This window comes from Poecilia formosa, unplaced genomic scaffold, assembly GCF_000485575.1.
Source record: "Poecilia formosa unplaced genomic scaffold, Poecilia_formosa-5.1.2 Scaffold40, whole genome shotgun sequence".
Taxonomy (NCBI): Eukaryota; Metazoa; Chordata; class Actinopteri; order Cyprinodontiformes; family Poeciliidae; genus Poecilia; species Poecilia formosa.
Genome location: NW_006799979.1, coordinates 211235 through 235648, shown reverse-complemented (window position 1 = coordinate 235648; position 24414 = coordinate 211235). Strand labels below are relative to the sequence as shown.

Sequence of the window (24414 nt, the reverse complement as noted above, 5' to 3'; positions counted from 1 at the left end):
CGGTTTACAGCTGCATGTCAAGCTGGCAGCAGACTGCATGCCTTGGCCATCGGTGACAGGCGGTTAACGCTAATGTTTTGTAGTCGTTCCAAGTCAGCGCAGCCAAATTCTTGCGCTGAATCCGTCCCACAAGCATTGTCAACAACATATGAGCTCATTGGGTGTGTTGGAGAGAACTCAGAGTTGCAAACGTTGTCATCATCACAAATTCAATACTGCTGCAGCGAATCTCAAATGGAAGCGTGTTTTCTCCCAGTCAGACGAGCAGCTCGTGAGGAAAACAGCAATCTTGGGAATTAAATGATTTTTTTTCCTCCCCCCGCGTTGTTGCGGGAAACAATCTTTACCTTTCCCTGGCAAAGTAGCTGATAAACACCTATGGTGGATACAATGAGCGACTTTAACACAACAGTGAAAGAACAGCTGTGTAAATGCCACCTACCTCTTACCCTGCCGGTGCACTCATAGCCCCATTTTGCCACCCACCTTCCCTTTCCGCTTCGATACAATGGGAACTCCCCTGAGGGTCCAATTGTGAGGGCGACTAACATATAATACACTGAAGTTTGGGATCCAAACTTCGACTGTAGTTCTTGCCGTTTTTTCCCACTATTCTGTCAAACTTAAGACTCAACCATAAGCCTTCTATGGGAATAATGTGCTTTTACACAGCATTTGCAGGTAAACGCCATGATTAAAAAGGTCAACAGGCCATTTCAAATGACGGCAGCATCAAAGAATGATTAGTGTGAACAGATGAGACTGGCACCTGGCATCTACAATACTGACCAACTATGTATGTAAAAAGTCTTGATATAAATATTTAATTTTAATCTCACGGTAGCTGCCATTACAGCTAGTTACATCGCATTAGCTTTCCATTGCAAATGTTCGCAAAACTTTAATGTCGAAAAACGTTGAAAAAACACAATTCTGTAATTGAGTTGTTTCCAGTAAGAAGAAGAAATGTAACTAAAATCACACGTGTTGACTCAATAAATAATTAAAAACATGCCTTGACATGATTCGCCATCTACTTCCTGTTATCTTCGTCATTTCTGTCAGTAGTAACATCCAGTTGTTCATTATGTACCCGAGGTGATGCACAAAACATGTTTCCATTGCAGTTTTGCAGAAGACACAAACCGAAAAACCTTCTCATCCTAGCAGAAAAACCTGAGGATTATTTTTCCGAAATTGGCGTTTCCGTTAAGCAAATTTATTTTCGTCATTCCTATTACAGAAATATTACAGTCAATGGAATGGAATCGCAGCTACTGAAGCACTTAGAAAACCTAGCCAATAATTTCACCACTTTTACTTATCGTGGGAAAAAAAAGGAGTTTCAGATCAGATCCATTAACCCCAATAATATTTGTCTCATCTGATCAAACCCACACAATTCCAGCTAAATTCCCTGTAAAGTTCCTCAAACTCCACCAACTTACAGAAAAAGATTTCTTTTTTTTTTTTTCTGGCATCACTACCAAACAACATGTAGAATTAATGGTTGCTATGGAGACTCAGTGACCCCCACGATGCCTCGACTTGCTTGACTTGTCTTCTGACTTCTCCACTGAGTGTTAGAGATGTGTCATCATTCTCACTCTGCTTGCTGGTAAGGTAAATATGGGTCTAGCCTGGAGCCCAGTGGCTGAAGGAACCATAATAAAAGGAGAACAAAAAGTCCTGGCTTGCTTTTAAACAGTCACTATAAAGCTCTGATCAGCTTAAAAAAAGGTGAAATATAAAATAAAGAAAAGCTTCAGTTACATTTCGCGACCTTGTTAAAAACAGCTGGGATTCCCCCCCCCCCACCTTCACTAAATAAATGCACTCGATATAAAAGTTGGATTTTTTTTTATTCAGAGAAATGATGCCGCTGCCACAAAAGATGGATGTAGCTCTTCAGATTTCTTCCAGTTTGGTGCCGTAAAGTAGTTCACCCGTTATATCCATTGTTTGCCAGCTTGTGTGCACGGCTTGGTTCCTCTCTCTCTTTTTGCTCGTGAGAAGGAGAGTTTCATGGATCCTCCCTTATCCCTCTCTTCTCCTCCTGAAGCTCATATCCTACCAAATGTTTGAAATCCAACGATGTCGAAACCCCTCATAAGCCTGATTCACAGTGTAAAATGACACAGGAGGTATGTTGGAGTGTGTGTTTGTGTGTGTGTGCTACAAACACCCTCTCCCTTTGACCATGAAGGGTTTGGGGTGTGAGATCACAAAATGGAGAGTGGGAGGTTGAAAAAGTAAAAGGCAAAACATTTTCGCCAAAAATGTTACGTTTGACGTCACATGCCGGTGTACGCAGACATTAAAGACTGCAATATCCACAATCTTCCGCATCCTCCCGTTTGGCCTGTGCAATCCAAAACCGAGAGCCACTCAGCCGAACCGTATCATGTTCTCCACAAACTCCTGAGGTCTGCAGATTGCAAGTGACGCAGAGTTAGGAAAGTACTTCTAAGACATCTTTCCTGGGAACGGCTCTTAGAGGAAATGTTAATAAAGCCTCTAAATGGCCAAACACTTTCCAGCTCCTCTATTTGCTTTGCCCTAAACTTTGAAATCCAGTGCAATTTGGCTTAATGTAAACTGAAAGTTTTGTTAAACGGCAGGTTATATTTCACTACGACATTCTTTGAAGAACGGATTTACTGCTTTTAGCCGTTTTTTAAAAGGATGAATTTGATCGGAAATACCATTTATTTATTTATTTTTTTTTCATAAGATGCATAAAAGATGGATGCAAAAACGATCTGAAAAAGTTGGTAAGCAGGATTTGATCAACTCACTAAACATTATTAGTGTTGCTTTGATATCTTACTGCAGTTCTCATTTACAACAGGGATGGCTGCTGGAGAGACAATCTGCCCAATTTCAACAAGTTTTAGTAGAAGAAGAGCATACAGGAGGTGCATCGATATGCAACTCCATCAGGGCAGTGTGTAAGAGATAAACTACAGTAGTTTCGTAAGTTTATAAAACATCTTGCAACAAATGATTTGTCTGTGGTGAAACCTCTCCATCTAAAAACAAACTGTGCTTGCAGACTGTTGCGGTGCACTTCCTGTTTGGTGAAGATGACTCATGGCATAAGCGACAATCCTACGAAAATAGATATGGGCACAATAGGCTGAAACAGCAGAACATTTAGCTATGTAAAAGTACACTCTGCTTAGCATGACATTACCAATCATGTCTGCAAATCACTCAGACTGTGAGAGAACCAGAAAGAGCAAGCTATTCATCAGATAACAGGAAGGCTGAGCGGTGATATTGAACTGAATGTTTTTTCTGAGGTGTTGAGGAATTATGTACTTTTGTATAATTTTTCATTAGATAACTCGTAATGCTAGCTGTGCTAATCGCTAATGTAGGATCCTAAAGAAATGTAAACTCTATTAAGCATTGTCTTTCTTTTAAATTAACATATGTAATTGAGGTCAAATTTGACAAAAACCTGAAATCAGAAATCTGCTAAATTCTGAAAGGTGCACCTGTTTTTCGATATTTAAAATGTATTTCAGTTCTAGTGTTAAACATTCATTAGAATGTATTGATCTTTGAGAATGGGTTCTTGCTTTATAATGGCATTACCTTTCTATTGCATAAAAACCGTGTCAAAATAACAATATTATTCTTTATCGCAATAACATCTGGGATAATTTATTGTCCAGCAAAATGTACTGGTTTTGTGACAGTCCTAGGTACGCCTCTAAACAAAAGAACAGAATCTAACAGTTTACCTAAAGCAACGAATGCTTTTATAGATGCGCTGTGATAAAACAAAAAGCATATCATCACTTTAAGTGTAAGACAAACTAACTCTGAGCTTCATTAAGGCCCATGAAACTCCAGAAAAGAAGCTACTGGAACAAACGTCACATCTAAACAGCACCAAGAAGCTCATTTTGATCTAATAAATCTCCTTGTAAACCTAAGCCTAATTCTATCACCCACAAAATAACATTAGCTTCCACCAAACTATTTGTGTCAGTCTCAAACGATGAGTGGATTTCCTGCTAATTGAGGGAAAGCAAAAGCCAAGCCACTGGCCTTTCGCAGCGTCTCATGCATTTTGCTAACTAATGTAACGAGGTTCTTCGGTCCATCTGGACAAACTCGCCGGGGGTGCTTCTGCTCTGCTTCTGCCTCATTCAGCTTCAGCAGATGATCAGAGATTCTCTCCAACATTACACGGGTCTCCTGTCTTTGAAGTGTTCGCCGTACAAACCGGGCCCGAATGCGTGCCAAGTGTTGGATGGTGTGTGTTTCAGGTGTGCAAAAGTCTTTCTGCCCAAACACCAGCAGCGCAGAGCTAGCAAGACTTGGGGAAGGTAAGCTGCTGGCGGTGAGTTGAGGATCACACGTGACGTGAAACACATATTGTTGGGCTGAACTCACCGTTAGGTGTTGGAAGAGCCACGCTCTCATGATGTTGGTGGCCACCTTGGGAAAAATCCCTCTCTTCTTGTTGTGTTTCTTCTCTTTGTCCGGGTCGTCGTCGTCGCCCGTGCTCGGCGAAGCCACGCTGTTGTCCAGGCCGTCACCTGTCACATGACGGGGAAACAGGAAGAGACAGCTCCAATCAGATGTCAGGGAAGTTTGTTTTGCTTTCCTGCAGCTGCCGCGTCTTTCGGGTTCAAAGGGAATAAATGTGATTTCGGAGAGAAAAAAAAAAGGAATTCTGGAGGTTTCTTTGTGTCGGACGGGGTATGGAGCCTTCGACAATGGCTGGCAGAGAATGGCACCTCGCTAAATGCATTCACTTTTTAATACATTTATAAATAAACCACAGCCTTTTCATTTTTTCCCCCCACCGTCCCTGAAAACACAGTAAGCGCTTGCATCCTTTCGTGAGGAAAAGAGAGAGAGGGGGGAGAGGGGGAGCACAAAGGACTTGTAAGGTTGCATTTCCCCACTCTCCCATCCAAGCCCGCGCAGAATTGAAAATGACAGAGAGATTTAGTCTTTATTATCCTGAGGGGAAAATAGTTATTGAAGCGTCGCCCCGGCGCATTCTGCCATTTTACCTGGGGTGGAAAGAGTAACACGGCACTACAAAAGGCAAGGTTGCGAGGATGTGGGAGGGGGAAATGAAAGGAAAATAGATGGGAAGCACAAACAGCGCTAACAAAGCTAGCTGCTTTTCATAACAATAGCATCATGGCTGCTTACAGCAACCTGTAGGGCTTCGATAAGACTCTATTAAGGCCAGTTAACCTCACCTAAGGGGGTACAGTGAGACAGCTCAGAGTATCCGAGCGTTGAAAGAGAAAGGAAAAGTGCTCCACGGGCCTTTTCTCCACAACATTAACTCTTCAACACAAACAAACACACACACTTGCATTCAAAGACGCCCAATTACTGTACGGATTCAATACAGCTCTGGTTGGAGAGAAAGTGGCGCTTCCCATCTGCGGCGCTGAAAAGCCTAATTGTTATTATCATTATTCCAAAAAAAAAAAAAAAAAAAACGCGAGTCGCCCTGAATGAAGATGATAATCATTAAAGAAACATGAGGCGAGGTAAACAAGTGGCACCCTCACACGCCGGGGTATTCCGGCGCCAAACAGCCCGACGTTTGTCCCACAACGCCTCCCTCCCCTGGAAGTGAGAACGTGGAGTAAAAAATATAAAACCGCAGAAGCAGTCACAGAATTGGATTCTGTTATTTATTGATTACACGCTAAGCACTTCCAAAGCATCTCGGTTTCTTCACTGCGGCAAGAGTTGAGGGCAGTTCACCGACCTCCATAGGGCGACACCCGGCACCTTCGCAAAAAATCCCCCCCAAAAACCCCCAAGATCCGGGTTCATTGATAATTAATGGCGATGTTGGCGCTAATCCGGTTGGAGATGACTTTTTTCCAGTCTGCCACATCAATGGAATAATCAAGGGCCTAAAACCCGGGCCTTTGCTCCCCATTACCTCAGGCAAAAGAATTCCTGAAAGCATGCCTGGAGGGCACCTGAATTATACACGCCATTAGGAGAGAGAGCCTCTCAACAAACCAAACGAAACAACACGCTCGGCCAGCTCTCCCTCTCTCTCTCTCCGACTGTGCTGGCAGAAGGAGATACATATGCACACATATTGAAGGCTTTCTAATGAACCTCATGTGGAAGTGGAGGTGACGCCATGAGGGGAGGGGGTGGGGGGTAGAAACAAGAGCGGGCTTGGCATTGATGCAAACACTACCCTACTGCGCATTGATAATGCACCTATGAAGATCAAGCGTGTGCTTGGCTCAGGCGAATGTAACACAACCAGTGGATAAAGCAATGGAGAATTAATCATCTGGTCATTACACTTTGCCAATTTACCAAAATTCACCACATTACAATTCAAATATAAATATATATTGGCTTTAGGACTTCTTCAAATTAATTTACTCTTTATTTTTGAGTTTTTAATATCTGTGAAAATGCACAGTCTGAACCAGAACCGGAGAAACAAAGTTCCCGAAAATGTTATGGCACATGAGAACTATGTAACAGTAGAAGAACGTTTTCTAGTGAGGAACATTAAGGTTTCAACAGGTTATGGTTTAAAGTCACTGAACACCTGCAGTGTTCCACATTTCTCTCTGTTTCGCTGTTTAGAAATATTTCCAGTGGTTTCATCAGTCATTGTGTGTGAGAGACCGACTACCAGAGGAAAACAGTCTGACTACATAACCAGCTGATAACAGTTGGTTATGTTATCATAACCAGCTGATATCAGTTGGTTATGATAACAACTGTGTTACTCTATGAATAAAAGAGCAAAGAAGTATATAATTCAGGGCAATAAACATGTTTAGTGTAAAACTTATACACAGTTTAATGGGTGTAAGTCAACGTATCAAAATCAAAGTAAAAGGAGGTAAAAGGAAAAAACACAAACAGATTGTACAGGTAATATTGACGCTACCTTGGGCATCAACAAAGTTCATATATTTTCGGTCTGTATGTTTGATTTGTTTTTAGATGTTTAGTAGAAGTCTAGATGCAGACCTGTTTTAGGTTTGCTTGACAAACTCAGACTGGTCACATTGGGATCACAACGTCTTTTACAGACAATGAGCTACACACTCGAACAGTATTACTGCAAAAATAATTTATGACTTTTTTTTTCTTATACAGACAAAGAATAAGCAATTCCTCATCTGCCTCACTTATATTTTGGGTTACGACTAAGTCAGTCAGACTTTCTGTGATACGTCACATGAGAACTATGTTTGAATTTTTCCTTCCGCTCCAACAATCCTACCTTCTACTTCGTCCTTCCTGGCATTTATCTTAACAATCTCCTCTTTAATGGCCTCTTGCTTTCCTTTGTTTTCTCGGCGAAAACCTTTTATTTCTCGCAGTATCACGTCCAAGTCAGACATTTCTCTCCATCGGGTCAGCTTGGCTAAAGTCTCTGCTACTCATTAGCTTTAGCTGCTGGCCTGTTTGTTCTTGTTACTGTGGGCTTCAACAAGTTGCTTCTTAAACAATGTTATATACAAATATCTATATATAAATATGGCTCCCTTTATATATTAACTCAGTGAGTTCATTTCTCACTTTACATGGGGGTATTTTAGCAATTTCTCAGGTTCTTTGGGAGCACTTTTTCCGCTGTTATCTTGTGGGTGGCCCGACCGGAAGTCATATGTGCCAATTTTACGTTTTAACTCGTTTAGGCCACACTGCTTTGCTTGTTCTGGACCTGGACAAAATATATAGGTCTAAATCAGGGCTATGCATAAACTGAAGATTGATTCATGTATAAATCATGTCTGTGTAGCCACTGCGTTGAAATCCAAAAACATTTCTCCATTGCTTTGTGGGTTGCTAACTATAAAAGCAATTACATCATGTTTTACTTTACAACCAAATATATCACGTAACTGTGGCTTTTTTACTTCAGGTCAACAAACCAGGAGAACCCCATGACAAGAAAACTGTTGTTTTTTTTCATTGAACAATCAATTACAATTGTTCAGCAACTGATCCATTAATTGATTAACAAGACTTTTCAGCCCTGCGCACACCAAGCAGGCACACATTGAGCACATTATGCAGCTTCTCAGCCTTTCTCTGTCCTGGAAACACACTCACATTGCAAGCTTCAGTTACATCATTAGCCTAGGACAAGCACCGTCTGAGCCCTGTGAGTGAGTTCAGCTTTTTCTTCCTACTGTTTCAGGGCAAAAGAAATACGCCCGCCCCCCCTGTACCCCCGCCACCGCCGCCTCCCTTCCCAGCTGCCTGCTGGAAAAAGACGGGTGAGCCGAGTCGGGGCCCTGTAATCTAAGACCAGATTTTCATTGGAAGCAAATGCTTTCAATCCGTCGTAAAGACCGGCTCATGTTCAGCAAAGCCTACAATAACAAACCCAGGGGCTCGTCCCATGCGAGTTGAGAAAACAGAAGCAAACGGCCGGAGAACCGGCTCGGAGCGGGATCGAACGAGCGCCAAAGCCAAGGGAAGAAGGTGAGGTACGATGAGAAGAAAGGAAAGAAGGTGAATGTTTAGAAAACACAACAAAAAAAATGGTTCACTATTAACATTCTCCTTCTTTCTTCTCCAGTTTTATCACCTGCAACCCAAAACAGACGGAATTGCTAACACATTCCTATCCTTTACACTTCTAAGTCTGACCTATGGACTCCTACTTTCCCTCGAAGGGGAGCAAGCATCCATAGGTCAGACTTAGAAGTGTACATTTACTTTACCTAGAAGGGAAGAAAGAGGCAGAAGGCCGTCGGTTTTATTGGCATTTCCATTTTCAGTGCAATTCGATACCAATCACCTCCATGAGGTCTGGGGCTAATTTCTGCTTTTTCTCTACCTCCGAGCACGAGGAGAGAAGTCATGAAGAAGAGAAAAAAAGCTGAGCCTGGAAAGGTGCTGAAGCTGTTGTTTCGGCAGCCATGCTGAGGAAATGTCAGCGGTGCTACAGCAGCCTGTCAAGCAGACAGAGGCTACACAACGGAGCGGAAAACAAAGACGAGATAAAGGGTGAAACGGCGCAAGAAAGGATGGAGACGTAGATGGAGAGAAACGGGAGCGAAACGTGCAAACTCAAGACACTCATGGAGGCAATGAAGGGGGAGAAAATAATGAGTAGGAAACGGTGCAGGAGAGTTAATCAGATGAAAAAAAACCCAACGCGGAGCAGTCCGTTGTTTCTTGGGGATTATTTATCTCGATTTGACATCTAAGACAGAAAAAAAACATCTAATCAGAAAGCCTCTCCCCATCTAAACACAACTGATAAAAAAAAGACTGACACAAATACAAGGTGACAGTCATGATTCTGGACAATAAAATAAAGAGTATTTATAACTTGGTTTTAACAGATTATTGATTTGAATCCACTTAAAACCAGTTTTGATGCAACACACGGCCGAGAAGCAGACTTCGTTATTTTAATGCTCGCCAAATCATGTCTCTAGTTCATCTTGACTACATCATACAGAATAACAAGGGAGATAATGATCAGATGTCTCCACAACGTTTTAATGTTAGCTATGGCGACATTTTGCTAACCTTGCTAAAGAAGAGACTGTTAGAGACCAATACAAACGATTTGTAAGCACTGTGACCAGCTAACCGCTAGCTGCTAACAATACTAAAGCTAGCATTTCTCTCAATGTTCCTCATTAGAACTAAAATAAAAGACTTTTCCAGGGTTTTCTAATGTGTAAAATAATAAAACACTGTTTCTATTTGTCAAAATAGTAGAATTATGAAGTCTGTTTCTAAATATTCCACAAATCTTGTTTCGCTCCTTTGAACTCAGTATATCTCATCTTCTGAGCTGAATGAATCATCGCACAAGAACCAATCGATGTTATGCTTGAATGAACAGACTTTTTTTTATTTATTTTTTTTTACTTATTTACATTTCTCATGAAAAAACTAAACAAAACAGTAAAATAGTCTTTGAGATGTTCGGTCAGCCAGCTGTGTTCAGTTGGGTCAGAAAGCTAGCCAGGCAGCTGATGAGCAGCTCATTCAGTAAAACAGTCAGTTGCTCTCCATGCACAGTCTGCCAGCCTTACTAAGGGCCTCAGCAGGCTGTAACCCTGGGCTGCATGCACTCAGCGTGGGGAAGCTAACCTAGCAAGCTGCAGTCTCCACACAAGAAAAAGCCACAGGCACAGCTCTGGGCCTGCCCCACATGATCGGCCATGACAACGTCTTCGCAACTAGTTAGAGGAGGGACCGAGAGGGGGGCGAAGGGCAACAGGGGGGGTGAGTGTGGAGGGGTTCATGGGATGGAGGGGAGGGGGGGAATCAATGCAGAGAGGCGGGGGTGCATGTTTGTCTGTGAAGAATGTATGCATGCATAGATGTGCAGTCGTCTGTATGTGCGTGCATCCTTCTGCCTTTCCCCCATGAATGTGTGTTTCCAACCACAGAGGGTCTGCATGCATGCATGTGTGTGTATGTGTGTGTGCGTGTGTGTGTTATGTGCGGCAATTAGGAGCAGGCCACTGACTGGAAGGAGCCAGGGGCAGTTGAAATGCCCCGGGGCCAACCAAGGGAAGGAATATTTTATCAGTCCCCTCACAGGGTGTATACAAAAATACACATTCAGACACAATCCCACTCATGTTTACTGTGAGCGAAGAGACAATGATGTAAAAAATTTGCTTTGCTTCCTTCATTCATTACAAGGCTTGTTAGCATTAGCTAAACCGATGCATTCTTCTGTGTTCGGCTTCATTTGGCTGTTTTCTGTGTTCTTCTCAACCCCCCCACGCCCCTCCTCTCCTTCTTTCTACTTCATTACTGTCATGTCTCCTCCTCCACTCCATCTGCTAGCTCGACACTTTGGGTTTAAAGAAGTGGTTAAAACAGTTTGGAGCAAAGTACTCTCTTACCCGAGTATATAAACTCTCTTGTCCTCATTCGCTCTAAATCCAGATTAGTTGGTCTCTGATAGTCTCAGAGGGACCAAAGCTGCTGTCAAACAACTCCATTCTCAAAGAAGTTTATTCAAACACCGATGAGCCTTTAAACGGTCGTCACTTTATGCTTTGGGCCAATGATAACTTACACATGAGATTGATGTGAGGGGTGGTGAACGAACCGGAGTGAAATAGTAAGTGAAAACGAAGCATGGATTGGAGTTTAGTATTTCTGAATTGAACTGAAACACTTCCAGTCAGGGGGCCTATCTAATAGATAAGTAAGGCATTATATTTGGGTCATGTCAATTCGTTAATGCTACTAAGTCATCCTTAAAACTACTGTAAAATATGGTTACTGTTTGCCTCGAATGGGTTGTAATGTAGTATAAGTGAACATCATTATGGGTTTTTATGGCCTTCTAATAGATTTTCTGCGTTGGCAGCATTTATGTTTTCACTGTTCAGAAGATGCCTCACTTAAGCATTGTTTTTTTATGTTTTTGATGTGGAGTGAGGGGTTTAGCTGGCTTCCATCTCTGAGAACATCACTTTCTATGCTGCAAACACAAAATTTTGCAAAGTATTTCTGCCTAGTTTCCAGTACAAATATCTTAGTGCACTTGAAACAAGGCAAAATGAACTAACAAAAACCTTTTGGCAAGATATAGGAGTTTGTTTTAAGTCAATAAATCCTTAATATTGATGATAAAGACTGTTACCTTTACGTACGCCAGTTGTTCTCACTGGAAACAGGAATTCCTTTCAGTACATTTCACACAGGAAGACCACGGGAGGCACAACCTCCATTCTCATGGGAAATAATCATAGCCGCAATGACTAAATGAAGATCATTTACAGCTTCCTAAAACTTAGTTGGCACCCCACTGTGATGATTTTTATATTGGAGTTGTTTCAGAACTACATTGTGGTTGTGGTCCCTTCAGGGCTAGCTGTTAGCTTCAGCCCCGGGGACCAGCTAATTAACTCTCCAAAATGATTACTCCTTCAAATCTAGAAAATTTGCAAAGCATCCTCAGTGTAAGAGTTAAGAATTTTCTCTACTGTAAATGAAACAGTCGTTAATGATATCTTGTCAGAAAGTAATACAAAGGCTGACATTTTCCTGTGTCCACTCTCGTTACGTTTTCATCCGGCGAGTGCAAGCGGCGCTCAGTCGCCTCTGTTTTATCGTCTCCCTGTCGCGCTGTTATCACCCCTGTGCATCTCTCTTTCTCAAGGCGCACTCTGACATTATCATGCTGTATCTAGGCTAATCTGTTATGATCTGATTATGAACCATCTCTCAGAATAAGAGCGTCGTTGGCACTACCTGCCCCCTGCACATGGGCACACGTGCCACGAGGAAGGTGTCAGCCATTTTTCTGCTGCCTGGCAAATTAACAGCCACGGACTTGCAATTCACTCATCTGCGAACTGCGATCTTGTCGCTTCCAGCGCAATGAAGGAGATGTATGGCATTTAGCTTTCTAATAATGTTTCTTCTTAGAAACCTTGCCGCGATGAGGAGTAAAGCTTATGAATATCAGCTCTGTACCAGATGTCATGAGCGGGACACGGTTTTAGGAGTCATTCACAGATGGCTAAGCATTTTTCGTGAGATGTTTTTGCGAGGTTTTATTGGCTGTGGATGAACCGCGAGGAGAAGAAGTGGAGACAAGTCTTTCGAATTTATAAGGGCGTAGTTATTCCAAAGGTTTTTCCGATCAAAGAGAAAAGAGCGAGTCTTTGATGGAGTCCAAGTGACCTGGAGCTGATCTTTCATTGGCCACTCGTTGAGATTCACACCCCAGAAAGCTCACATGACCCTGGATTGGCTGCTCGGGAAAGACCCAGGCCTCAGGGGCCTGTTATCCTTTTCCACATGGGATACACACGTCTCATATTGGCAGGCGAGAAATTCATACATACACACATGAACACGCCGAGCATGATGGACGGACTACGCGCACGCACTCTTGCTCATGTACTTTCACTAAAGTGCTCGCCCTCTCACTCTATTTTTTTTTTTCCTCTTTCTGGGACTCACACACAAACACACATACATTACATTCCCAGAAATCCTCAGAGGGGTAAAGAAGGGCCTGCGAGAGGGAGGGAGTGCAGAAAAAAGTGGCTCTTATTGTACTCAGACCATTCATAAGCTCGAGACTTGCTGAGGGGGAGTTCAACAGGGGGGGAAGGGGTTTCAGGCCTTGGGAGAGGGTGTGTGTGTGTGGGGGGGGGGCTCCCTTTCCATGACTCTAGGGCTCCCTCCCACCTCCAAACATTCTGAACATGCAGGCATTCCTTGCAATGCTTTTCTCAAGCAGGAAAGACCCATTCGGTGCACCAAACAACACTTTTTCCCCACATGCCCCTCTTGCTTCCCAAACTCATCCACAAGGCAACTTTCCAACAATGATGATAAAAGTGTTCAAAACCAACACACACAGACATTTGCTTCAATACAAAACACTCTCTGTGACCAATGCTGCTTTGCTTCCCCCCCCACCCCCCTTTTTTTTCCCTCCCCGGCTTGGAGGAGAGATGGAAAGCTATCCCCACGAGTGCTCTGCGGATAATGACATGCACTGTCAGGAAAACAATATGGCTAGTCTAGACTTCCCTTCCTGCCTTTGCCAGAAGGTCTTAGCTCGTTTTAGATGTTCACCTCAAACTTCAGCCACTTTGTTTGGATCATGTGACTCTGAAGACAAAAAAAAAAGAAACAACTGATTTTTGCAGAAATTCCACCGACTACGAAAAGAAAGAAAGGAAAAGAGAAAGAAAGAAAGTTCCTCTTGTAAAAAAACAAAAAAAACAAGAGCTAGCCAGGTAAACAATGATGAGCAAACTGAAGTAATTGCTTCCTGCAATCAAAGACAATTCCATTAAAGTAATTACAATAAATAAAGAGCGCTTTGCAAGAACAAAGCAACCCTTCCTTGAATGATGACAGTTTTGTGGATGGGCGCTGACGGATTCAATACCGAATGCAACTGGGTAGTTATCTTCAGGCATTATTTGTCATTAAGGCACACTGGAGTCTTGTTATTGTGAGAATCTGAGCCAAGTTTGGGGCAATAATTTCTGCTGTGGTTATTTGATTGAGGAAATTAGGAAGTCAGATAAGAGAAATGTCTTCAAGTCACAACAAAAAAGAATAAAAAAAAAACAACACGTGCATTAAAACAAAGTTGGCGTAGAAATCAAAAATTTGTGGGAGCCGATTGGGTGTGTTGTGTTGTTGTTTGTGAACATATTAAGCACACTGCGTTCTCCCTGTGACATCCCTAATAAAGGACTATGATATTATTATGTCACTTTGATGTCATCAAAAGAAAAACCAGGATGACTTTCAAAAACGGTAAAGACTAGAGAACAAAAGCTAAGAAGCAGACACAAGAAGATGACTTGTCTCAACTGGCCCGTATCTTTACAAATGTAAAGAAATAACATTAAGATGATTAGTTATAATACTTTTGACGACATTTATCTTGCAGGAAGGTTGATTACGTCCACCAGCTACACTCTTAGCACAAGAATTTCACATGTTCACCATAAACAATGTAACGAAACTGTAGAAAGCTGCTAGTAAATATGAAGGATTTGCTCAAAATAACCATGTCACAAAGTTTTCTTATTGAAAAATACGTTAAACATGACAAACGACACTACTACTCTCATCAAAATAGGAAAGACAGCAGAACATTCCATTAAGGCAAATCAGATGTTTTGGCAACAGAAACATAAATACTCTCCCAAACTTGCCAAGTCTGAGTAATGATTCGAAAGTTTAAAGTACCTGGAACTGTGACAAGCAGAAGTGTGTGGGGGCCCAACTCTATGTTAGTGAGTGTGATAACATGCATCAGATTATGCTACTGCAATAAGATTTAGAGTTTTTTCTTTTTTTTACACAACCTTAATTCCAGTTAAAATGGAGGAAGTTGTACATATTTATGATCTTCTCTTAGTACTGAAGTCCAGTTTTTGTGTAAAATCTCATTCATAGGCCTTTTTCTGCACAAATATAAAAACCAAAAGTCAAACATAATTTAAAGCCGCACCTTTTATAAAAAATATGTTTTTTACACATTTGTTAAAATGATCATTATATGAAGACAATATAAAACAAATAATCTGTAAAACATCCGGGAAAAAAATTCACCTCCTCACATTCCCCACTTCAGTCAGAAACAACCAATCAGAGTCAGGAGGAGGGTCTTAGCGCTGTCAATCACTCTCGTGCCCAAACCCTTCCCCTTGCTACAGCTAGTTCAGCACAACACAGGTGATGATGATGCTGGGTTAACAGTTTTCCTGTAATGGTAAGTTGTCTCTCCACCATTAGCTCACTGAGCGTCACCGATTGTCAGAACCCTCCTCCTGGCTCTGATTGGTTGTTGTTAGGTCAGGAGCGTTGTGTTTCTTCAGGCGACAATAATAGCACTGGCAGGAAGTGAGGGAGCTCGATCTTGCCACATATTATCTGTCTAATATTATACTGTCAGAACGTGGTGACAGCTTTAACAAATAGGTTAAGACTTATGGTATAATTTGGGACATATTCTATTTATTACATGAACAGAGAATGTATTTTAGTTTCATTTTTGTAATTGGTTTCTGATGCATCTATTCTTTTTTGTAATTGGTTTCTGATGCATCTATTCTTGGTTGTTCTGTTTGCCTGTTGGTGCTGCTACACTGAATATCTACACTGGGTTATAGTAAAGACTTATTCTATTCTATTCTATTCTATTCTATTCTATTCTATTCTATTCTATTCTACTTGTGTTGGTAGTGTAATGACAGCCTAAAGTCTGACCCATTGGAGTCTTTATAAACCACATCTTACAGGATGCTCATTACTCTATTTAGGGTCGTTCTCCCAGTGCAATAAGCTCTTATGCTGCTGTATGTTTGTGCTGGGGCCCATCCACTGGCTATGGAAGCAGGAGGGGGGCGGAGGGATCAGGCCTGTTGACATAGCCATAGGTGATGGCAAAAATGTCAGTGTAAATGTGACTGCTCCCTCTGTGCCATTTTCCCGAAAAGGGTCATCACCACAGGCTGCCTGACACGCTGGAAACTGCCTCGAGCGCAGGGCACCGACACGACATTAAACTGCAGCAAGCCTCGGCGTTCGCAAACACAAAACACACATCCACATTGACCGCCTCGTGTAGTGTTCCCGCTCCCGGATCAGCTGGGAAAGAAAGCGTGAGGTAGAAGGAGACGAGCACTGCAAGCCTAAAATGAAAGTGCAGGGCAATGAATTCAGCCTTTCATGTGCAGCACTTTTTCTTGTGTAGCTATTGATTTTTTCCTCTCCTGTCTTTGTGTTGCTGTTTTCTTTTCTCTTTTTTCCCTAAACTGGAGACAGAAGTCCAGAGTTATAGTTCAAATAGCAGCGCCGGTGAGAGCGGCGCAGAGCTTCTTCGCCTCCGATACAAAGGCTAAAACACGGAAACTGTGGAAGAGCGTGCCTCTGTTGCAGCCGTCTCACTCTTAACTCTTGCTCTCGATTGTTTTGCAGCCTCTCAGAGGGCTTTTGACACCTACAGCACACCAAGCTGCGGTCCAGCTTAACACACGGCAAACAGATAGAGAGGGGAAAATGGACCATGGAAGAAGGACGGGACGGGGGGAGGGGACGGCAGTGGAGGACAAGGACTATAACAAAAGGTAAAAGCACTTAACAGCACAATGGCACCACAGTTCTTTCCAAAAGTCAGCTGAAGTGCTGAAGGGCATTCCAAAGTCCTTGAATGTAGATGTGGGACAAAGAGAAGGAAACTTCAGCTAATCTAAAGGAAAAATATCCTGTTTGACTTTACTTTGGACCAAAATTCAATAGATAAAAGTAGAGGGGAAACACTTTAAAGAGACATCAAAATGGTCCCCTGTGAAAGTGCAGTTAATATCTACTAATACAGCGATGTATTTTTTCAAAAAACACATCTGCAGAGGAAACATCACTTTAAACTACAAGTAAATACATTGCTGTTCTCCAAGCTCTCCAAACTAAGTTCAGGCAGTTTAAAGTCAACATGTGTTGAATGAAATACAACATTTCTTGTCCCCAAAGCAAAGTTTTCTTAAATAATTTTCAAACCGCTAACTTATTCAACTGCGCCGAGCCAGATAAAACTACCATTATAAGGCACTAAAAATTCAGTGTAAATGTCATTCCCAGGAACCAGTCTGTGCTCTCAGTAATCACACTTTTATGTTTGCACTGAAGGCCATGAACCATCTAATTTTAGTGGTGCAAAAAGCAAAAGTATTTAAGTGGTTTAAAAAACACTCATTTTATAGCCTTTGCTCCCCCCACTCCCCCCCCTCTTACTTTTATATCAGGCGGTTACTCTGATATTCTGTCCTCAGTATGTGTTTGGCACAGGAAGCTCTTTGACTGAGAAACACCTCCTGCCTTAATTTACAGTGTAAGCAACCATGGTTTCTCTGTTAATAACCAAAGATTCATAAAACAGTGGAGACTGGAGTCTGGTTTGGTGTCTGTCAGGCCATAGCTGCTAGGTTCGGTTTCAAGGAGAATCTAATTTGGATTCATGCTAAGTGAAGATGGCAAGGGAGCTATCTGCAGCCAGAAAAATGTTACCTTTTAACAGGATCTCACTTAAAATGATTCAGAACTCTTTCGCTGCTCGTTTTTGAAACTTTCTACAGCGTAAGGTCACGTCTGATACAACCTTTGACAAACAATTTGAGCACACACGGCTTTTCCCACTGCTAGCTTATCAGTGCCGGCCAAACTGAGACATGCACTCAGATAGCACAGGCACACTAACACTGCTGTGGCATGCGCTAATAATAGTGCATTAGCATCCAGATTGCTGTTATGGAATAACAGAAGATTTTGGTATTTAGTCTAATATGGTCTGTGCTAACAAGTTGGATGTTAAGGAAAGGCTGGTTAGAAAAACACTATTTAAGTCCCTGTGTCTGAGTTGCCAACCCACTCGTGTGGTTGGATTTACATTTCAGGGGTTTAGGAGATTCAGAGTCACAAGATATGTTATTAAGCACCTTTACGCGTTTGTCGAAAAATATTCAAACTCCTTTCTCGTTGAATAATAAACTCTCCGCCAACCCACAACCCAAAAAAGAACACTGTAATGCTGCTCTTCCCCCTACCCCCCAAACGCCTGCTTGTCATGGCCTTGATAGGTACAGGATGCGGTGTTGCATGGATGCGGAGGATTAGGAGTCCTATCAGCCGACCCATACGTCGCCCTGATAAGGCTTTTAGGACAGCAGCAGAGGAAGAGGAAGTGAGTGGGTTTACAGCGACCCGTTTCCTGTGGAGCATGGGCCCGTGTGGACAGAAGTGATATGCCCCCCATGGATGCTGGTGCTCCTGCCACACATTCCCACCGAGTCGCTTCCTGAAAGAGGCAGCCCTCTCTGGAGAGTGACTTCCTGGAAGAGTATGACCTCCCTTCTGCTGAAGAGGATCTCAATGCAACAAACACTCCAAGGTTGCCCCTAGAAGCTGGTTTACACACACACACACACACACATAAATATAAATTTATATCTATGTATATATGTGCTGTAAATGTGTGTTTAACGACACCATTCAGGCCTTTAGTCCAAAGGTTATCACCAGTTGGGATCTCTGCCACCAGTACCTGCTCATCTCTTTAGGTTTCATTGGCCCGGAGCGAGAAGGGACGATCGGGTTACATCCGAATGTATGTGTGTTCACAAGTGTGTGCACTCCAAGTGGCAAGCTTTGTGTCGCTCTGCAAACACACAAAGTAAACGCCCAAGCTTGCCCCCCAGCCCAGCCTGCTGTTGTGTTTATCTACAGGTATTTGTTATCTGGCTCTCTCTCTCTCTCTCTCTCTTTCCGCCTTCTCCCTCCCTAAACTCTTAAAAAGGTTCACCAAGGTCTTTATCTCTTGGCCGAATCCCTCTTGCAGGTATCCATGTCAAAGGGACCAATGGGAGGGGGCCTCTGGGGACAGCATGTTTGGTCTGGGTCAGCCCTGGGTCAAGCTTTAAACCAGAAGACTTGCATTAAGCAAGTCTTTACCTCCAACTTACTGCATTCCACATTACCTCAGCGCACAGCACGACATTTCACTCATGGCTCTTTTGCATCTTTATGTTTCTTACAAACGTAGTGGCAAACACTCAAACGACCACGAGCAACCTGGCACATCCATTGCTGCAGAGAGCAAAAACTACGAATGCAGAGCCTTGCACCTTGTTTGAGTACAGCAAGGTTTTGAAAACCAGTTTCGGGACACACTTTAATGTTCTTTTAATGAGGTGGCAGAGGAAGTGACCAGAGTTTTCTCCAGCTGTATGGGGGCAGTAAGTGATGCAGAGCCGCATCCACCCAACTTGTTTCAGAGCACTGTTGGTGTTTCACTTTTCTTTTACACACAAGAAAAACAAATTCAACCACCGATTGTACGTTTATTCAAGATCAGGTTTTAAGAGTAACAGGTTCCAGGAAGAGAACAGACATTTCTCTGCCTAGTGGCATAAACCAGTTAGATCACTATGGGGTTTCCCAAGGATTCCCCAAGCAAGAGGGGCCACATGGTCCCTTCATTGTTTTCTGGGCATGCGAGGAAAACCTCACATGGAAGATGTTGAGGAGGTGCCATTTCTGATCAGATGAGTGAACCACCTTCACCTGACTCCTTTCAATGTGGAGAAGCAATAAGGGTTCTCCATGTAATCTCTAAGTCTAGCCAACCTACGGAGGAAGTTCATGCCATCCCCTTAACTCTAGGGTCTCGTTCTTTGAGTCATTACCCGTATCTCGTGTTCAGACGTGATAGTCAGAATGTAGACAAACCATTAAATTGAGACCTTCTCTTTTTAGCTAAGCTCTTTCTTCACCATTACAGACTGGAGAAGTGCCCTCATGACTTCGGACAAGAACCCAATCCATCTATCCATCTGCTCCTCCCACCCTGTAATTCCTCCCAAACGAGATAACCAGGACGCTTTAACTCCTCCACTTTGGGCAGAAACCCAGAGGGAGAATCCACCCTTTTCTGGCTTAGAGGAACAGACTCTCATGCCTGAAACGTCATGCTTGTTTACAAACCGCTCTAGTGCACAGTGAAAGTGATGGCCTGACGTTGCCAACAGAAGCACATGTAAACAACTTCAACCCTAATATTGCCAACCCAAGACACTCCTACACAAATCCAGTTGTTGGAAATATTTATGGTTTAAAAAACACACCCATAGCTCCACCTACCCAGGTCTTAAGTTGGCAAGCAAGTCTGTTAAGTTGCTTGCCAACTTAACAGTTGTTAAGTTGGCAACTTAACAACTGTTAAGTTGACTTCAGGCTAGCAACCAGAACAGACAACTTGACTAATTTTTTATTAGCTTATTATAATTGTTGCTCTATAAGGACTCAAACAGTAAAACAGATACTATTTTACACAGAGAGGACTTGGAAACAACCACTACATTTGGTGAATGTGTAAAGTAACATAATGTTACAATAATCCCAGTAATCAACATGCTGTTTATTTTAGAAGCAGTAACACATATTGTTGTTTTGCTGCTTGAATAAAAGAAATTAGACCTTGTTCTGTATTTTTTTTCTTTTCGTTACAACCGTTGTGCTCTGATAATGTGGTATTTTCACTCAAAAGATATCCCATGAGAAAGTCACACTGGCCCAGTAAACAGCAAGGCAGGGCCATGCAAGGGTTATAAAACAGTAACATTACTAGCATCCAACCCATATCAATGAGGAATAAAAATCCACCGGGATGAAGGTTGTGACCAAATGTGGCACTTCTGCTGGTGTTTTCCTGGCATGAAATTGGCTTTGTGTTGGTAGCGTTTGGAGAGCTGGCTGGTAAATTCTCCCCCGTCTTTTGTTCGGAAAAAGGAGAGCGGTTGGGTGGGGGGGAGGTGGAGGAGTGTGATGGGGGGGGCTCCATGCATAATGCTCTTAGCCAGGGAGGTCTGGAACTGTGTCTATAAATTGAATTATTTCAATTTGAGGGAGAGAGTGAGAGAATAATGGAGAGTAGCTGTGAGAGTGTGTGTGTGTGTGTGTGTGTGTGTGTGTGTGTTGCATTTACATGTGAACATATGCATGTGTGCCGGTCGAGAGAGAGATAGAGGGAGAGAAAGACTCATTTTCTATTCTTCTGCAAGGTTCATATTTACAAGTGAGAATATAAACCAACTTGCGTAAGATTACAGAAGAGGCCAAATGTTAGCTTGCAGCTGGAAGCTCCGGTAATGGATAAAGAAAGGGCTGAACCATTCGGTTTCAGCATCTTGATGTTCTTATCCAGAGATTCGGGGTATGAAATAAAACCAAATTTCTTTACCTAGTAATGCTTCGTCTAATATTCGTGACATCAGAAAACAACCCTTGTGGCCATAGGTGCATGAGTGAATGTTTGTGTGCGTAAGGGTGGCGGCGGGGCTGAAAATATTCCTGACACAATATAATCGGCAGGAGACCATATGGCAAACTGGCAGCAAGCTATTTATCCTTATCCTCTTTGGAGGCTAAAATTAGCACTTCGCCGTTTGTAGCTTTAAGCTGGACTCCAACCTCTGCCACTGAGTTAATAATAAAGAAACACCGCCCTCCTCCTCACAAGCCCCTCTAACTTTTTTGTGTTTATCTTTTGCCAACTCTCAGTACCCCACTTTAACTATTTCTCCAATGTTTTATAAATAGAACTTTCCAAGAATCTGCCTATTTATCATTTAAGAGTTATAGTATGAATGCATTATCATAAGTATTTCCTTAAGCTGCTGTTCCCTAACAGGAGTTTGTATCAGGAAAGCCAGGATTTCCTGAACATGGACCCCCTTTGCTAGCTTGAAAGAGTGGGATGATGAGACTAATCTCTTTATCAAAAGGCTAAATAAACATAGCCTCTCTGAGGATGTGTGTGTGTGTGGGCAATGCTCTCTGTGTGTCTGTTTCGCTGTGTGTGCTGTTGGGTCAAACTAGGCATGGTTTGGTTCCAGCAATGCATTCTTTCTGTTTAAAGCTATATTTATTAGACGACAAAAAAAAAAGAAAAAAACAAACAAACATAAACACCAGAATTTTCTCTACCTTTATGGAGAATATATTGATATGAAATTACCCCTCCCCCACTTGTTGCTACACACTTTTGGTGTAACCCTGACAAGTAAGACTCCCTTATTGTCTCTCTTTTGCTTTCACGCAGCTGCTAAACATTCAATTTATTTATCTCACTTGTTCCTTCTACCTTGTATCCTCCATGTGCATATAAACCTTTAATCCACATATAAACATGTTTTTTTTTTTAAATACATAAAATCAAGAAAATGATCAACAGTCCTATTCACCATCCTATTCACGAGACAGTGTAAGAAAAAAAAAGTGTCTTCAGTCGGAGGCTTCTTCAAATTCACTGCAACACAGGCTGCTACAGGAGATCCTTCCTGCCCACAATAACTCTTTCATTAAATGAGTTACAACAATATTTAATTTCCCCTTGGGATAAATAAAGTATCTTTAAACTGAATTGAATTAAATTGAATGATATTAGTCAAACAAATACTCATTTAAACTCTAATACGTACAGTAATATATATACAGTCAGGACAAGACATTGTCTGAGTCATCCAACTCAGGTTTTCTATAACAATACTGTATTTAGACATCAGTGACATCTTAACATGAATCTGATCAGAGGCCTCTTGGGTCCTCAGCTCGGCTCGGTTTCCAGTGAGGAGGAGGAGGAAGATGCAGTCGGCAGTGACAGGAGTGCAAAGTTAGGAGGAGCGAGAGAGAGAGAGAGAGAGAGAGAGAGAGAGAGAGAGAGAGAGAGAGAGAGAGTTTAAGGTCATTTTCTGGACCATTCATAATGTGTTGTGACACATCAGCAACGAGCTGCTGTGATTTTACCGTCAGATTCCCTTAGAACCCGTACTGCTGCTATTAGGGGAACGGGGCATTGTCTTTCTTCGACAGCTTATCTTTGCATTATTCAGGCTGTGTGTACTGTACACTACCAAGCACAGGAGTTGACATGTGACTCCAGTTAATTTGAAGCTAAAAACAGAGCATTACAAGGAGCCCAAACTGGTTGGTGACCATTCCAAATTTGTCACTTTTTTTTTCTTTTTGCTGTAATTTTTCATCCAAACACCCACATGCTCGACTGCATCAGTGGACGGGTATACAATTTTTTGTTTTGTTCTGTCCTTGTCTGCCTTGTCTGATTTGCATGACGAGTGTCTCACCACGCTTCAAAGTGCTTACATTTGCAAATGCGAGCTGCAGAATTTACTCCTAAACGCAGCGATATCTAGTAATTTGACGAAACCAGCGTGTTCCTTTGGGACACGGCTGCACTACAATTGAGCAAATTGCTGTGGGGTGCACAGAACTTGAACCTGAACCGGGGCCGTCAGGTCATACGTTTTCAGATCAACTTCAAGACGTATCAACGCGAAAATGTCTTTTGCGTTCCAGGACAGATCGTCGGCGTAACAGGACGTCTTGTTATGTAACGTTAAGAGAAAATCAAAGGAAAAAGGAAAAAAAAAAAAAAGAGAAAATCTTCCAACGCATTCAAACATTCTTTAGCTAATCTCTCCCCTCCGACACACGAGAGACATCGAGAAGGCTACAGAGGGTGTGTGTAAACAGTATCTTTTAGCAACCACCAGTAATTAGATATAGGCATTTGGCATTCACACCAGTCACAAATTAAAGAAGAGTGCTTCCTGTAAACAGACAGTGAGAATGTGTCTACATCATTAGTGTGCCACAATTATAACATAGGAGCTAAAGATACATTTCCCTCCCACTAGCACTCCCTCAGTCAAGCAAATGAAATGAAACCATTTTTATTCTTTTCTTTTTAAGCACCAGACTGTATGAACGTATCCATCTGCATTTGTGCATTAAATAAATTATTGCAAAGCAATATATAAATATATAATTATATATATATTTTTCTTTTTTTTTTATTATGTAGAGACTTTCTTGAGGGAAGCACAGAGACTAAGTGAAGGCACATGAAGTCGGGGGTGGAGCACCAAGGATGATATTTCGTGCAGATGCTTGTCATGAATGAATATGTATTTCATGTAAATTCTGCACACAAGGCATATTGTAATGGTCGGGGCTAGACTTTGCATTTCTTTGGTCATGCAAACATGCCCACATGTAGCCGGCAGACGGACGGATACACCAGCCGAAGGGATGCATGGGAAACTTAAAGTAACAAGGAGGAGAGGGAACAATAACTCGGCTTCAAAACGTGCTGGCAATTCCACCCGATGTTATCACAGAAAGTCAAAAACGAGCAAACAGCGGGAGGGGAAGACACAGAGGAGAGTGAAAAGAGGCAGGAGAGAGGGGAGGCACATACATCCATGCTCTGCCACAAGTATCACTTCTGGCACTGGGGCTGAGTTTTAGTGGCAGAGATGTTGGTATCAACTATTTACAGGGTAAATATAAAGCAATTTAACCTTTGTAAATTGAGCTATG

General features: G+C 42.2%; 1 protein-coding gene across 2 annotated transcripts in view; it reads right to left on the bottom strand.

The window, feature by feature from the left end:
* Nucleotides 1-24414, bottom strand: part of meis1b (Meis homeobox 1 b) — a 115023-nt gene that overhangs the window by 50337 nt on the left and 40272 nt on the right. For both annotated transcript variants that reach the window (XM_007551083.2, XM_007551085.2), the window contains exon 8: nt 4411-4556. In XM_007551083.2, coding sequence (XP_007551145.1) covers nt 4411-4556 — 146 coding nt within the window. The remainder of the gene's footprint in view (nt 1-4410; nt 4557-24414) is intronic.